The 14,728-nt window shown below is 38.7% G+C and overlaps 1 protein-coding gene and 1 long non-coding RNA gene across 4 annotated transcripts in view; one reads left to right on the top strand and one right to left on the bottom strand.

Moving 5' to 3' along the window:
- Positions 1 to 1,661: 1,661 nt before the first annotated feature.
- On the bottom strand, positions 1,662 to 5,823 carry LOC125385623. Its single transcript, XR_007225096.1, has 3 exons — positions 5,591 to 5,823; positions 5,166 to 5,287; positions 1,662 to 2,589 (listed from the first exon to the last, which is right to left on the bottom strand). It is a non-coding gene; the product is annotated as an uncharacterized LOC125385623 (long non-coding RNA).
- LOC100643535 (matrix metalloproteinase-2) overlaps positions 4,638 to 14,728 on the top strand; it is a 98,648-nt gene continuing 88,557 nt past the window's right edge. The window contains exons 1-4 of one of the 3 annotated variants that reach the window (XM_048408523.1): positions 4,643 to 4,848; positions 6,793 to 6,909; positions 7,625 to 8,013; positions 9,471 to 10,230. In XM_048408523.1, the coding sequence (XP_048264480.1) occupies positions 10,138 to 10,230 (93 nt within the window). In that variant the 5' untranslated portion in view covers positions 4,643 to 4,848; positions 6,793 to 6,909; positions 7,625 to 8,013; positions 9,471 to 10,137. Of the gene's footprint in view, positions 4,849 to 6,792; positions 6,910 to 7,624; positions 8,014 to 9,470; positions 10,231 to 14,728 lie in introns of all 3 variants that reach the window. The other 2 variants (XM_048408524.1, XM_048408522.1) reach the window with 2 other exon arrangements.

Below are 14,728 nucleotides of genomic sequence, written 5' to 3'. Positions count from 1 at the left end.
ATCTACGAATTCGTCTCGTAATCTTACTTTCAAGAAGCACAGAGCTATTTCGCTGATCTTTTAATTCCGAGTAAAACTTTGAAATTTGAAACAGAAGGAATATTCCCGTCCGCTATCTAAAGAATCGAAGAGACATTCGATCAATCCTCGAAAGACACGTGAAAATAATTTATGGAATATATACACTATACGAAAGAACAGTCCAGATATCAAGAAGCATGGATAACAAATGGGCAAATACACGAAGCGAGCATAGTGACAAAGTAACGTAAAGAACGAAACGTAAACATAAAAAAATTCTAACAAACACGATTTTAATGCTAGTTTGTGTGTTACAATCTGAGATTTCAATTATACTTGAACAATGCAAGTTCAAATTTTTTATCTTACGACCTGTTTGATGGCTGAAGAAATAGAAATGCGGATCGTTTGTAATGATATCACTGACCACATTGATCAAAGCACCGACTTTCTTATACGATTTTTGTGACACGTGCGACATTATCGATTCAGTATAGTACTGGTTTGAATAAAAACTAAATGAAATTATAAATTATAAATTATAAATAAAGTACGGAACAAGATATCCCTATGATCGTAACGAAGTATAAAATTGTTCGCTTCTATAATACTTAAGAAAGCATCGCGCACTACACAGTCGTAGATACAGGTCTGGAAATTCTCGTGGGGCGTCGTGAAGGCCCTCTCTTTTTTATTTTTTTATTTTATCTCCATTTGTAGTTACATGTAAGAATGTAAGGCGTTTAGCGGGCAGAAAATATTTCCCAAGTAAGGCGCTTCGATCGATTCGTTAGATTTCGTCGTACAGCGCGCCTTGTGTCTGTAATCTGCAACACGGTCATGTCTGCGGCTGAACTCTATTCTATTGTGTAAATTTACATTTATTTAAACAACATCCCTCTATGTCACGCGAAATATTATATGTTTATTTTAAATAAATTGGAAAAAGTTACGAAGAATAATTTATTTTATATTAGTTACCTACAGTGGTAAGGATGGCGAAGATGGCGTTAAATGCAAAGGTTTAACGAATCGATTGCAGCGCTACGGCTGGTGGCCGATTTGTAAAATTATCCCCACCACGGGAATTTCCAGACATGTGTATGTATAAGATCGTGGTCTATCTTGCATTTAGTCAATGATATCGCATTGCATCGCGTCGCGCCGGCTGCCAAACTACATTCATACGTACTGAACCCAAACTACCAATTTTATTTCATTATATATATAATATTCTATTATTAATAATAGTCACTTGGTATTTTTCATTATTTTACTAATGATTTATTAAACGCAATTATTTTAGAACAGCTGAGAAATACGCGTGAAAGCATTGTCGTTCTTCTTGAAATTCGATTTTTCGATTCTTATGTTACTTTATCCGCTTTATATTTCTATATTGCACGATACATCGCATTTTACGCATACAACACGATATGCGGTATTATGTTAAAGAATAGGATCGATTAAGAATCTGATAGTATCCTTCGAGTGATCTTGTGAAGTAAGATCTATCTGAACGGATGTTATATTTACGTTTTTGGGATTAAAAATGTGTTAAGATAAATTAGATGAGAAAAGAGAAGTATACCGTATACATCTTAATTGCTACTACGTTTGAAACAATTCTAGTTGGCAATTGAATTTTTAGATACAGTAGGTGAGTAAGTTAAGAGCTGTTGTTTAATTTACGACGACAGAGGGATCAAGTTAATTGGTAAAAAGGCGATTGACCTGTGGCAGACAGAGAGACAGAGGTCACCATCCTTCGAAACAATCAGTGACTTCCGACGTGCTGCGTATGTTTATGAATCATTTTGATATTCCTATATCAATGTTTTTATTCGTCTCTTTATTTGGATCGTTCACAACTCTTTATGCAAGTTTGACATACAAGAACAGGTCTTTTTTACATCGTGTATGTAAATGAAATTTCCACGGTCGAATCATTGTTTCTTATATTTATAAGCTACTTTTATTATATCGATAAAAGAATTTATCATATAAATAAAGATAGCATGCGCGCGCGTATTTTTCACACGATACACAGATATCTGCTACGTATCGTTCGTCCTTATATATATTTTCTTACTCTTTCGCGTCGCATCACATACGATTCTTACGATTAGTATTTTTTCCGTAAATCGACGCGACAACAACGAGTTTGGCGTGTCACGTAGGATGCAAATGTAATCTTTCGCTAAACATTTATTTTCGAAAAAGTAATTTTGTAATTGTAACATCGAAGGAGCGTTGAGTTAGCGCTGTAATTTGCCGCGGTTCCGGTGTTGTATTTCCGGTAGAACACACCCACTCGTCTTCGGCAGGATGAATTCATGGCGTATCTCTTGGCCTAACGCGCTTTTATCTTGCGGGAAACGGCTGGTCGTTGGCCCACGTTATTCTTCTCAGATATTGATATTGATACAACTGTCCCTGAGTTGCGTATACCATTGTTAACTATGCTTAGGTTTCTACACTTGTTGTTTCGTCTTCTTTTCCTCTTTATATCTTTCTTCTTCTCCGTTTTACTTTGACTAATACAATTCTCAGTTGCTGCGACCATATCTGTATTTTCAACGTTCAAATGAATTTTATTCGATTAATATGTATCCTATAAAGCGTCAACGTATCTACAACGACGAATATGAACGAACTTTCAACGATAAGCAAAGGCATCGATGTAAATAAGATTTTTCTTTTTTAATTCTTTATTTAATTCTTGTCGTAAAATATAATTTTCGAGTATAAAGTTTAAACGTATGATAATTCATTGCCGTTAAGCTATGGACATGATTATTTCCGACAATTTCTCCAAAAGTGAGTAAATAACTGTCGCAATAAGTAGGAAACAAGCTGTTAACTTAAAAACAGTCTCTTTGTTTCTTACTTAATTTTAGGATGCACATCTAGCGTACTTCCCATACGAAGCTCGACACAACGCGATGCTTTTTGTACGATACAGTATAAAATTCAATATTTCTGCAAAAGATGTGAAATATTTTTCAGTCGGTTCTCAAAATGACTTCGCTCTCGTGAAATACAAACTCGCAAGGTCCTTACGAAGGTCTGAAACTTTGAAAGTGAAAAAAAGACGACTGGATGAAAAGTTAGAGAGAACGTGACGGCTACATACGACCATCGCTATGTGTGGGTGTTTCAGGCTCGAATGTAGGTAACCATGGTACCCGGGGTTTAGTGGTCAGTTAGTTAGACCGAGGATTTTTATTCTTTTGTATAATACGATTCATTGGTCCGTGAGTATATGTATAAATAGGAATGAGAGCACTCGAAATATAGTGGGTATTTTCAGTCGAATGAATAAGAAGATACGCAAGTCTCAAAACGGAGGAAGCAACGGGGATTAATTTTACCAGCAGTAACTATTTTTTTCATTTTTATTTGAAAATTAATACGTATATGTGTAAAATAAAAGAATTATTTATTATTTCTTCAAATATTAAACAGATTCTTTGTTCAAGTTCGATCAATCGGTTTTTAAAAAATATAAAACCAGTTAACTTTGTCGAGATTGGTATATAATACGTGTAATAGGACAGGAAAGGCTCGATTATACGAACAATATCAAATAGACATTGAAAAAGGAATAAATATTCTAAACATACTAACAGTACGAACGACTGGTAACAGATCAGATGCAGATCAAATCATCGGAAGAGATTTAACAGTAAGGAAAGGAACGATGACGCGGTCGGTGTTTCTGTAAACAGTATTCCCACGCATTCAGAAGCATTCACAGTAGCAAAAACAGTTATAAGATGGTATAAAGCAGAAAAAGAAAGTAAATCTATGAAATCACTAGATTCAAGGAAATGATCGTAAGTTGGCATTTCGGAAAAAATGGAAAGAATAATTGTACCAAAACTGTAAAATTCTTAGCAAATAGTGTGTTCTCCGAATGTTTCGTAAACGATACAATTCTTTTCGCCCTAATTTGTTTTTTCCAAAAGCCGAGGACAACGTAGATTTTTAAACGCTTTAAGCCATTGTCTACGATGAACGAAAAGACTCGAACAGATATGTACCTTGTTTATCTACTGGGTTAGAAGTCGTGAGTTGTGAAATTTGAGAATTACGTATATTCACGCAGTATCTGTGTATTCGAAGTACAGAGAAGCAATAAAGAAGGAAACAAGCATATAAACAGGTTCGCTAACGAACTTTGTCCTCTTCCATTTTCTTTACAAATACTTAATTCCAATGACTTCGAGTTAAATAACCAGATTTGCACGAATGCCAATTTAACTAACCTAAACGAGGCAAAGGATTTTTAAACAAATAATTTAAATTCAATATAATGTACGTATGCGTATCGCTGTATTAATTATTGATTCTCGATCGTGCAATTTGTTGTTGCAAGAAATTGATAAATACCATTTTTGGTTCGTTTATTATTAGCTTGTACGATTTTAGTAATATCGATACGACTTAGTAATATCGTTACTCGAAATTCATCAGTGTTCAGATGCTTATGAATTTATGAGTAGTAGTAAAGAGCAGAGTATAGTGAGTGAGAAAGAGAAGGGGGGGAGAGAAAGGCAGAGGGTAGGGAATATGGTGGGTCCACGAACTAAAGTAGCGTCAGTCGCGCGGCACGCGGCGCACCGTACGCGGCGGGGTTTTTTACGTCTTTTTTCCATGGTGCACGTAAACACTGCCTTTCGTTCTAGTATTCGCAATTGTAAAACCGATTAGCGTGATCGTGAAGGTGATTAATTTTCACGCTAATTCGGTAAGAGATCGAAGCTATAGTATAGAAATTTCATCCGTGTAAACGTAATTCTCGATCGAAGACATCATCGAAACGTAAATATCAAAATCCGTTGTTTCATAGTACTTTTTCTCGCAACTTACGATTACACATATAGTGGACGACGTTTTGTGTCGTTGGAAGTATCGTGGCCGTGAGTTTCGACGACGTGTCGGAGTTGACTGTTTCCTCTCGTTCGATCATGCGTGATTATGAGAAAGTACTACAGATACTATAGTGTGTTCACGTGTATCCACGGAAACCATAGAAGAGGCGCTTTGTCGCGATTGAAAAATTGTTGCCAAAATAAATTAACTCGTTCCAGTAATGTGAAAAATTGTTCGTTTTATGAGACAGAACGTGTTTCACGTACTTGTGTTCTTTCTTCCTTCCTTTACGATAGAGTTGCCGGAGCCTCACGCTAGGGATTGTATCCTTTGTGACGCACGTGCTTCCATTTTATCGCGACAGTGCAGTGTCCAGCTTGGTGGGCGACTAAAAAATTGCTCAACTGTCTCCACTGTCTATACTCCACTCTCCATTAGCAATAGCTTATCCGTCTAGTAATTTTACGCTTCTCGGTCGTTGGGGTTATTTTAGTCGAAGAAAAATTATTTAAAACGAAGAAACTTTCTTTTTTAGAATCTAATTAAGCGTCAGTAATACGATGAATTTGTTCAAATACAAATAGGTTTCTTAATTTGTTTAAAAGTTCAAATATTATGCTATGATTCGACCGAAGATTAAAATATTCGCGAGTTAACCTATAAATTATAGTATACCGTGTGTCATAATTACCGCGCCGCTAGTGGTGGAACAGTAATTTGTTATTCCTCGATTGTTGGCCAGCTGCGATATTTCCCCTGTTTGCAGTCGTTTGCTCAACCGTCGATGCTCAAAGTCAGTTTCAGCTACCGTTTTATCGCCCATAGCTTTATATCTACCTACATATATGATAAACCACTTGAATCGGTTTCTTCTTTTTCGTGACTTTCTTATTAGAACGAAGATTCCTTCGTTCGACTCGCGATCAAAACGTTCGCGTTAAGCGAGTTGAGTTGAAATTAGAAAAAAGGAATTTTCTTTTCGACAAAGCGTTCATTCAAAATTGAAATATTCACGCACTGGTTTGAAAAATTTTTAGCGTATTACTACCACCCCGACACGACGAAGAAGGCGTTGTTTTTTTGGAGTTTAATTTTAGCCTTCTAGAAGCGAAGAAAAATTGATCATGGTGTCTACCAGGAGGATGAACCTCCTGAACGAATTCCATTGCCGTTGCCAATTTGCAAAGTTCCCTCGTGAAATTGAGAAATAGAGAACCTTTAAAATTTTTCTTTTTAAAATTAGAAATTAATATTACCCAGACTATGATATAATATAATACTATTTTCCATTATACATGTAAATATTTCTTCGCTTCTCAATGTATACTACGGTATTAGAAGGAAACGAAGTCGATGACAAATTGCAGGTAAACTAAAAATTGGCGCAGACGAATAGCACGAGACCTTTTGTTATCGAGTTCATGAATTCCAAACACTTAGTTACTAAAAAGATAGTTAATCACGTGTTCTACCTTTGTGTATTAGAAACTGTAAACGCGAAATAACATTTAACTCTGTAATTATAAAGAGAATGCGAAGCAGAGAAGAAACAAGGAATATTAAATTGAATTGTACGATAAACGATAAATTACGAAATTGTCGGTGGTTCGATTAAATGAAAATAAATCGATTTACGTATCACTTAGTACAATGTCTCGGGAGAAATTGAGAGCATGCCCGATCCATTCATCATAGCAGTTACGCTATGACGTTTTATCATAATTTTCTCCGGTTGTATCGTTACCTCTTATCAGCTTTTCGAGCAACATTGCTGAAACAAAGAATCTCTTCATACGAAAAGATAATTCCTCGCGCGATCGTTTCGAGTAGCGTAACCTTTGAATATTTTGGTCATCGTCGCAAATATTTAACTTCCTTATTCGTTTCGTTTAGATTTTCCACGAAACTGCAACGTTGCGGTGAACTAAGGAATCTTTCTCTGATAGAATGCAAATAACAGGCACTAATTTAATATTTGCAAAACGAAAAAGGGGAACAGAAAAGAGTAACGTAAGTAGAAAGTACTCGAAACGGTCGATAGAAAAATAGTACGAGTGCAGTTTTTCCGAAAACTAAAAACATACGGTATTTATTCAGAGAAAAATATAGCGAAACTTTTTTTCCGTTATAGCAGCGAAATCTAATGTTTTAACGTTTGAAATCGTGCAAATATTTTATTAACGTCTAACTGCATACCGCCTAACTAACAACTCCTAGTTTCATTATTTTCACTGCTTTTCAATATGACCTTTTTTGTACATTTTCCCATGTTTCTTTTTCTTCGATCGATATCAAGAATCGTATTGTTCGATAAGGTTTTGATATGAAATATCGCTCATGGTTGATTCAGAATATTTGAAACGAGATACATACATATATATCCATTCGACTATTTTCTAACTAACATAAATATAAATGGAAATTTTGAAGATCATAACGCGAGTCATGTTTGTTCGAGCTATCGAGTCTAGGCGGCCATAGATACTCCGAGGATTAATCGATCATTTTGAACGGCTTTCTTCTCCTATCATTAATATCATTAACGAATAAACTTTGTAAGTGTCTAGTCTCTAACCGTGTCTCCTATATTCTTATCTCTTTGTATGTTTTGCCGCGACGAAGGAAACGCGTGAATGGCCTCGTACGTTCGATGACACGATGCGATGCGACGCGTTTCCAAAACGTCGAGCGAAGTCGTTTGTGCAACGTGCTTTCTCTTTTCTAGGGACGTTGCCAAAAGCATCGAACGGTGAACCATTGCAGATCACGGAAGAAATTTGAATAGACCGGTGGAAGGAAAAAGCCAAAAGACAGATAACCGAGGTCGGCTACGATAACATTCTGACGAATCACGTTGCAATAAGGAGACGAGAAGTTTGTACGGAACAAAGAGGAAGCATAAAGAGAGGAAAAAGAAAGAAGGTACATCGCGAATATACCGGAAATTTGAACGTGCGAGGAATTGTTCGATCGACCTTGAACCATCTTGGGATTATACAAACCACAATCATGATACATCGTGGAAACGCACAAACTATACGTTGCATCAAACCGGAAATGTTCTACGCTTCTTTTATGATATTTCAACTGTCTTACCGATCGCCGATTTGAAAAGTGAGTATCGATGCTTATTACGCTCGCGCATCTTTCCGCGTTATCTATCGTCCCGTGTCTTTTTCCGTTACTCTCCGTAATATCGAGTTTCCGATCTATGTACTATCTGGTCGAGATTAGAGATTAAAACTAGAAACATCTCTTTGTCGATAACTTTTCGCTTCGACATCGACACCGATGTACGATACTTAAAAAATTAGCTCAATTATCGATATACCGATATGAAAAACGAGGTCAGCCTGTGTTAACGCGTTAACACATTCCCGTACGATAACGATTCGTATTCCTTTGGCTCGACTTATCTTCCATTCATTTCCGTTTTTTCTCGACGACTCGCGCCGATCTTTTAATCATATTTATGGCAATTCACCCTCGCGCGTTTTCAGAGCTCATCGATCGCGCGCTACGCCGTGTTTCTCGATCGACTAATTAGAACTTGTATTTTGATTTCACGCTTCGCATTCGTCATATTATCGTTCAAATAGGGGGTTCGTGTATTTTCACTACGACCATGAAAATACTGCAAAATCGATCATAATACACGGACATCGGATCGAACGGTTTGCCTATTACGTCGTAATACCGAGAAACACAGATGTTTTATTTTCTGGAATGGGTCTGACTACGAATAAGAGAGAGAGAGAGAGCAGTTAATATTTCTTGGTATTCTTAATTAGAAATTTTTTATTTTCGAAAGAAAAAGCTCGAGATCCGAATCTTTGTTTCCGTAGCGTGCGAAGAGTAACGTAAAGGCGTCTACCTAAGTAGCAGGCCGTTGCATAGATATCAAGATAGCGGAAGCCAGGTCGTAGAAGGAAAGGATTCGTAGAAAAGGGATGGTTAGCGAGGACTTTTGAGAATCACATTTTCGATGTATATCAACGTCCTCTTGATGGCGAGCTTACACGGACCGCTAGAGTCTCATCTTTGCAACGATAACATCGCACCAATAAAATTTGTCCACGAACGAATTTAAACGTAAGCGTGGATCGTCTTTGACGGAATTTTTAGCGAAATAAATCGGTCGAGAGTATTTTCTCTCTCGCGATAGAAGGCAAGTGTGACTTATACGTATGGTTCGAAGATGACAAACACTCGACTCTTAAATCTTAATTTAACGAACCTTATTATCTAGGAAGGAAATTATTTAACCGATGGCGATCGAAAGAACGAAAACGGTTATGAGTATGTAGGCAGCGATATCAAATTTCCTTCCGTGTTTCTCTCGAAAGCCGACGAGTCATCTGCAAACCACAAAAACGTAAATCCTTGACTAATACCTCTGATTTTCCTCGTTATATCGAATAAGCATTGGGAACGAAATATCGTTCGATGGTTTAAAACGCGTAAGAAATATCGAACGTCGCGAGCTAGAAAGTTGCCAGTTATACATATTGCGATAGGGTCGATCGGATATTTGTTGAAGCAAGTATTACAGGATGTGTAAAATGTCGTAGGTCGGCGGATGGACGTGGTAGTAGTTGGAAAGTCCGAACACGGAGGAAAGAACGAACTGGAAATCCGTCGTCATCGGCGTCGGCGTCGGCGAAGAAACGCCAAGTTGACGAAAGTAGGCAGATTTGCGCGAAGGAAGCGAGAACGGAAGAAGAGTGTGACACGTTACGAACCAACTGGGAGAGGGAAATCGTGCAAGCGAGAGGAGAAAAAAAGTGTACATACATATATCTATCGAGTGGCATTGAGTAAATCGTTGTTCTCCTAAGAAGGTCGCTTCGAACATGTCCATCGGTGCTCTCTCGTCAACTTCTTAAGGCGTTACTTTTCTCCCTCGTCTGGAAACTGTTTTTTTTTTGATACCTCGCGAAGCGAAAACCTCGTGCCACGTATATCGCACACGGTCTAATTACGGAACACGAATGCCACCTCCGATATTCTCACATCGATTTATATTTATTCGTTTCGATAATTTTGTAGAATCGTAACGCGTGTGCGGGTTTAACTCGGTGGTGAAGTTCCGTTATTTGAAAGTTGCTGTATATCGTCAAATCGCGTTTCTTTTTGCCCGGAGGGAATGTACTTCTTGTTGTTGGTTGATCGGTGCAAGTGAGAATAAAAATTGGTGTTGGTTGGTCCTGTTGCGACGAAAAGATTCGTGGTTACAAGATGATACTGCTTCGAACGACTTTGATGGTGCTGTTCACTGTGATGGCTACGGGGGCACCGCGATCTTCCGTCATTTACGCGGACGACAAAGTGGTGAGTTGACTGAACACAATTTTCCATTATTTGTACAATTAACTCGTAAGCGGTTCATGGATGGTCATTTTCTCGCGTAAATGGCATGGTTCGCCACGAGACGGAGTCGTCGCACCGAGTATTTTCCCAATTAAACGAAACGAGAATCACACGAAAGAAAATATCGCTGTCTTTTGATAGATACTATCGCCTTATCTTAACTAATCATCGTTGTGTCTTCTCTACGAGACAAAGTCGTAGCTCGTTATTTTACGCGTGGCACCTATCTTTTATCTAGAAAATTGCAAATTTCATTTGCTTATATTCACTTTCCTATTAACCTTCTATATTTCGTCGTTTATTACCGTGATTAATCATTTTTCGTATAATCGAAATATTTGGTAAAAGTCGAGCGAATTAAGATCGATAACGATTGCTTCGCTTCACGGTTTTACCGCAGGATTTTATCCTGACACGATCTTTGAACGAAATGCACGTCTAGATCGTCATACAGTAACGCATACTTAGCGTCGCTCTTGACGATCCATCGACTATTTTGGATTAAATTGAATAAGAAAGATCTCGTGCAAAGATAAAGACAATAGCGTGGGTGCTGACGTATAGTTCAAGAGGGGACATCGAATATAGAGATTAATTATTCGTCGCATCGTCCGATGAATTTTTAACAAGTTTCATGATACACCTTGAAAGCCTAGCTTCTGTCACCTGTTCCTTTGTTGATTCGACGAATGATTATTTCGTCAAAGAGTAACTTTTACTTCGACGACTAAATAGAAAAGTTTAAAAAAATCAATTAAATCCGACATTGTTCATTTTACAAAGTACATATATTTTTATGATTCACTATACGTGACTGTAGCCTTTGTATTAGAATAAGATAAATCTTCACGTCGTATGTAATACGATGTTTCGAACGTGATGTTTGAAAAATTTTGCTAGTAGTTTAATTTTATTCAGGTTCTTGGAAGTACGTGTATGTTAATTTGAATAATCGGGAAATTAGAATTTGAAACGAGTGCGTTATTTATCGGTTATATTAATTCGTTATCGTTCGTATTAATTAGAAGCTTTAATCCGTGTTTATCGTACCTCGTAATCGATACTACTACCTTAGTGTAGTACGCGGTACTTGTTCGCCTCGTACGCGTTTTGTAATAAATTCCTTAGGTGGCGCGCGTTTAAAGGGAACTCCACACTTTTGGTTACAACGTAAATTAACATTATCGACACGTTAGGTAACTATCTTGACACTTTTCTGCGCTGGGTAAAAAGTTACGTCAATTAGACTACACCCAAAAGTATAGGATACCGTTTACGAAAAAAGAGGAGAACGTCGTTATGCGAAACGTTGGATGAGATCATAAAAATGCATACGCGAGGAATTAATTATGCAATACATATACGCGCACATTGCGACACTTTCTTCCATTTCTAACTGCTTTAAAAATACAGAACGGCGTGTCCCACTTGCGTGGGATTGTGTCTGACACTTTGCATTTCTTTTTTTCTTTTTCACGCGAGATCTGTTAATGCTAAAAGCGAGGGTTGAAGTTTCGAGGGAAACGTAGGAAGTTGGACACACAGAATACTAAATTAAGGGCCACGAATGTTGCCCGTTCAAGGATTCCCGATCTGCAGTTTGAGCCATACTCCTCGCACGCTTCCATCTTGTTCGTATCTTAGTAAAACGACTCGCACGAATATTTAAACACTGATTAGTGCGCGTATAGCGGTATCGAGGAATCGATGGTATTTTAACGCATCGAAGCGTCGATCGTAGGTAGCAAAGGCTTATTTAACGCATATGGCATTTTACATAACGAGTGATAAAGTAAATAACGCTTGAAGGCGAGTTTGATGGTGCACGCTGTATAAGAAAGTTTGAACGCGATTACGGAAAATATATTTAACCCCGCTAGCGTGTTTAAGCTTACGTTTAACTCTTTTCTTTGCACGGTCTCGAACGCGTGTACGTGGCATTACTTCATGCGTGTGTCACGAACAGAGCCAGTTTGCAAATGTGTGCTGAGATGACTAAGAGCCAGTCAGTCCAAAAGTCGCGTATATCGACTGCGAGCTTTCAGACGTAGCGCCTGCGTCGTCACAACCCTCCTTCCTGCGTAACTATTTCTTTCCTTCGTTTCCTACTACTTTCCAACCAATTTTACAACCGACAAATCTTCGACCAATGATTTCATAGCAATTTCGCATTAATAACTCCTCGATACCGTGTACCGATGTGAACAAGACGCGATTACGAAGATCATCGACGAAAGTCATAGACAGGAACGTAAAGGTTACAGATGGATCGTTCGACCGCTGCTTTTCTCCACGGTTGACCAATGTAGCGATATATAGCCATAAGTTGGTTATTTCGATGCAATCGTTACGATAGCATCGCGATAATATAATATAACACAATAAATGCATGACCGCGCGAACTATGGACATCGTCCGATAGATATTCGTGTGAAACAGGCTTAATGGGCGTCGTGAATCCCGCTAGGAGAGAGTGGATTTTATCAGTGGAGGCCTTCGGCCTTACTTCGAAACCATTAAGCCAGGCATTTATATGCAATCGAGGTCGTTAACTGCAGGAAGCGCCGGCGCGTATACAGAATGCTTCGGCTGTGTGTCAAGATGTGACACACGCACTTGTGCCCTCTGTATAAGCATGTGCGTACGCGTTTGGTCAACGAGTAACTCGCGTTCGAAACGTATCCTCGGTTAGTATCATCTTTAAATGTGTTAACCTGCCGCACTCCAAAAATCACCGTGTCGAATAAGATTGTCGTTATAGACGACTGATTTGTCGTTAATTTTTGCGTTTGAACCCGGTGTTCGCGTCCTATTACGTGCTAAAAATCGAGCAAAGCGTCCGGATACTAAACCGACGGGTGACAGTGTATGTAGGTTACGTTGGTCTGTACGCAAGCAACGCGTCTAGACGCTAATCAAGAGAGGGCACGTGTGTGTCGTCGCGTCATTTCGTTTTGTTCCGTCCACTTTGAGCCTGACGAGCGACCGTTGCGTTGGGGAAAGTCTCTAGGGGAAAAGCACGAAAGAAAAGGACTTTAGGTCGCTGCTCTTTCATTCGAACATGCTTATTTTCTTGTAAATCGATATCTCGTGTCAAATACGCTTGATCGTAATCGAAGGTCCAGCTGAACGGGTAAACAATTGTAAAGTTCGTTCCCTTCTATCGTTTCTAACGTCACTGACGACTAGCATTTTATTAAGAAACTTGCTTGATCGAACCTGTTTACATACGTTGTCGTCGAGTTCGTGTACATTCGCACATGACCAAGATACATAGAAAAATCGTATTACTTATCGATATTAGAATTTCCTTAGGTTTGCTTTTCCGTTCCTATTACACATTTCTATTTGCTCGTTTTTTTTCCTGGGTAGTGTACAAAATATTCGTTGTTGAAATTAAAAACGAAAATGGTTCGGGCGTCGTACAATTACGGTGAATGTGGGATCGAGCTGCTTCTAATGAAACAAAGTTCCCCCGTAATTACGGTCGACCCTGAAAGCTTGATACAATTTCCTTCAGCGAGTGTAATTCGTATAGTTTGCGCGACACTTTCACGCTCGTACTAGCGCCGTTGGCGGTAATTTACGCGCTTAAAAATTTGCCCTCGAATAAATCATAGTAGGGTACGCCGATGAAAAATATTGTTCGTTATTCGTTTACTTCGAGTAGCAGGTTACGCTCGATTCGTAGGTATTGCTTTCACATAGGAAACGATAACGAGCAAAATGCTGCGTAAACATCGTTTTAACGCGTTATATAACCGGCGAAAGATGTCGGAAAGATTTCTGTCGCGTTGCGATGCAACGTTGACTTCGTGATCGGTTTCCAAGATTCCAGAAGCGTGTCGTCTCGCCGTTTGGCGATCGATAAATCGTGCGCAAGATCGAGATACAGCGATGCGTGACTCGGTGGCGAACAGAGAATCGAAGAATAGCTCTGGATCTCTATATCGGATCCGTGCGAAACGGCCAGTCTGGCGTAATTAGTAACACATGTGGCGAGCCAACTCCACCCATCGATAGACTCTGCCAGCTACAAAAACTCGAGAAAAATCGATCACCTTGCTTCTATACGATAACAAAAAATGCATTGTTAATTCTTGAATACGCGCGTGTCTCTGGTTATTTCTCTAACAAACTATCTACGTATATCGAATGATTTTGCGACAGGTTTATTTTTTCGCAGTCGCGCGTTCGACGCTTCGTTAGAAAAATGAAATCCGCGTTAATGAAATTCGGCAATTTCGACGAGCCTCGCAGCCCTGTTGCGATTCGTTCGCCCGGAAACATTTATGCTAATTACTGGCGCTAATTATTCTTACGGTTTATTTTATCCAAAGAAGAAAGACGATTCGTTTGGCGCAGCTGTGCGTCTCAATTAACGATGAAACTTCTTATTAGTCATTCCGAGATAAAGTACCAAGGATTAGTCAGACAGGAAAACGTCGCGATGACAAAA

Source organism: Bombus terrestris, chromosome 9 (genome assembly GCF_910591885.1).
Source record: "Bombus terrestris chromosome 9, iyBomTerr1.2, whole genome shotgun sequence".
Taxonomy (NCBI): domain Eukaryota; kingdom Metazoa; phylum Arthropoda; class Insecta; order Hymenoptera; family Apidae; genus Bombus; species Bombus terrestris.
This window is presented reverse-complemented; position numbering and strand designations above follow the sequence as displayed.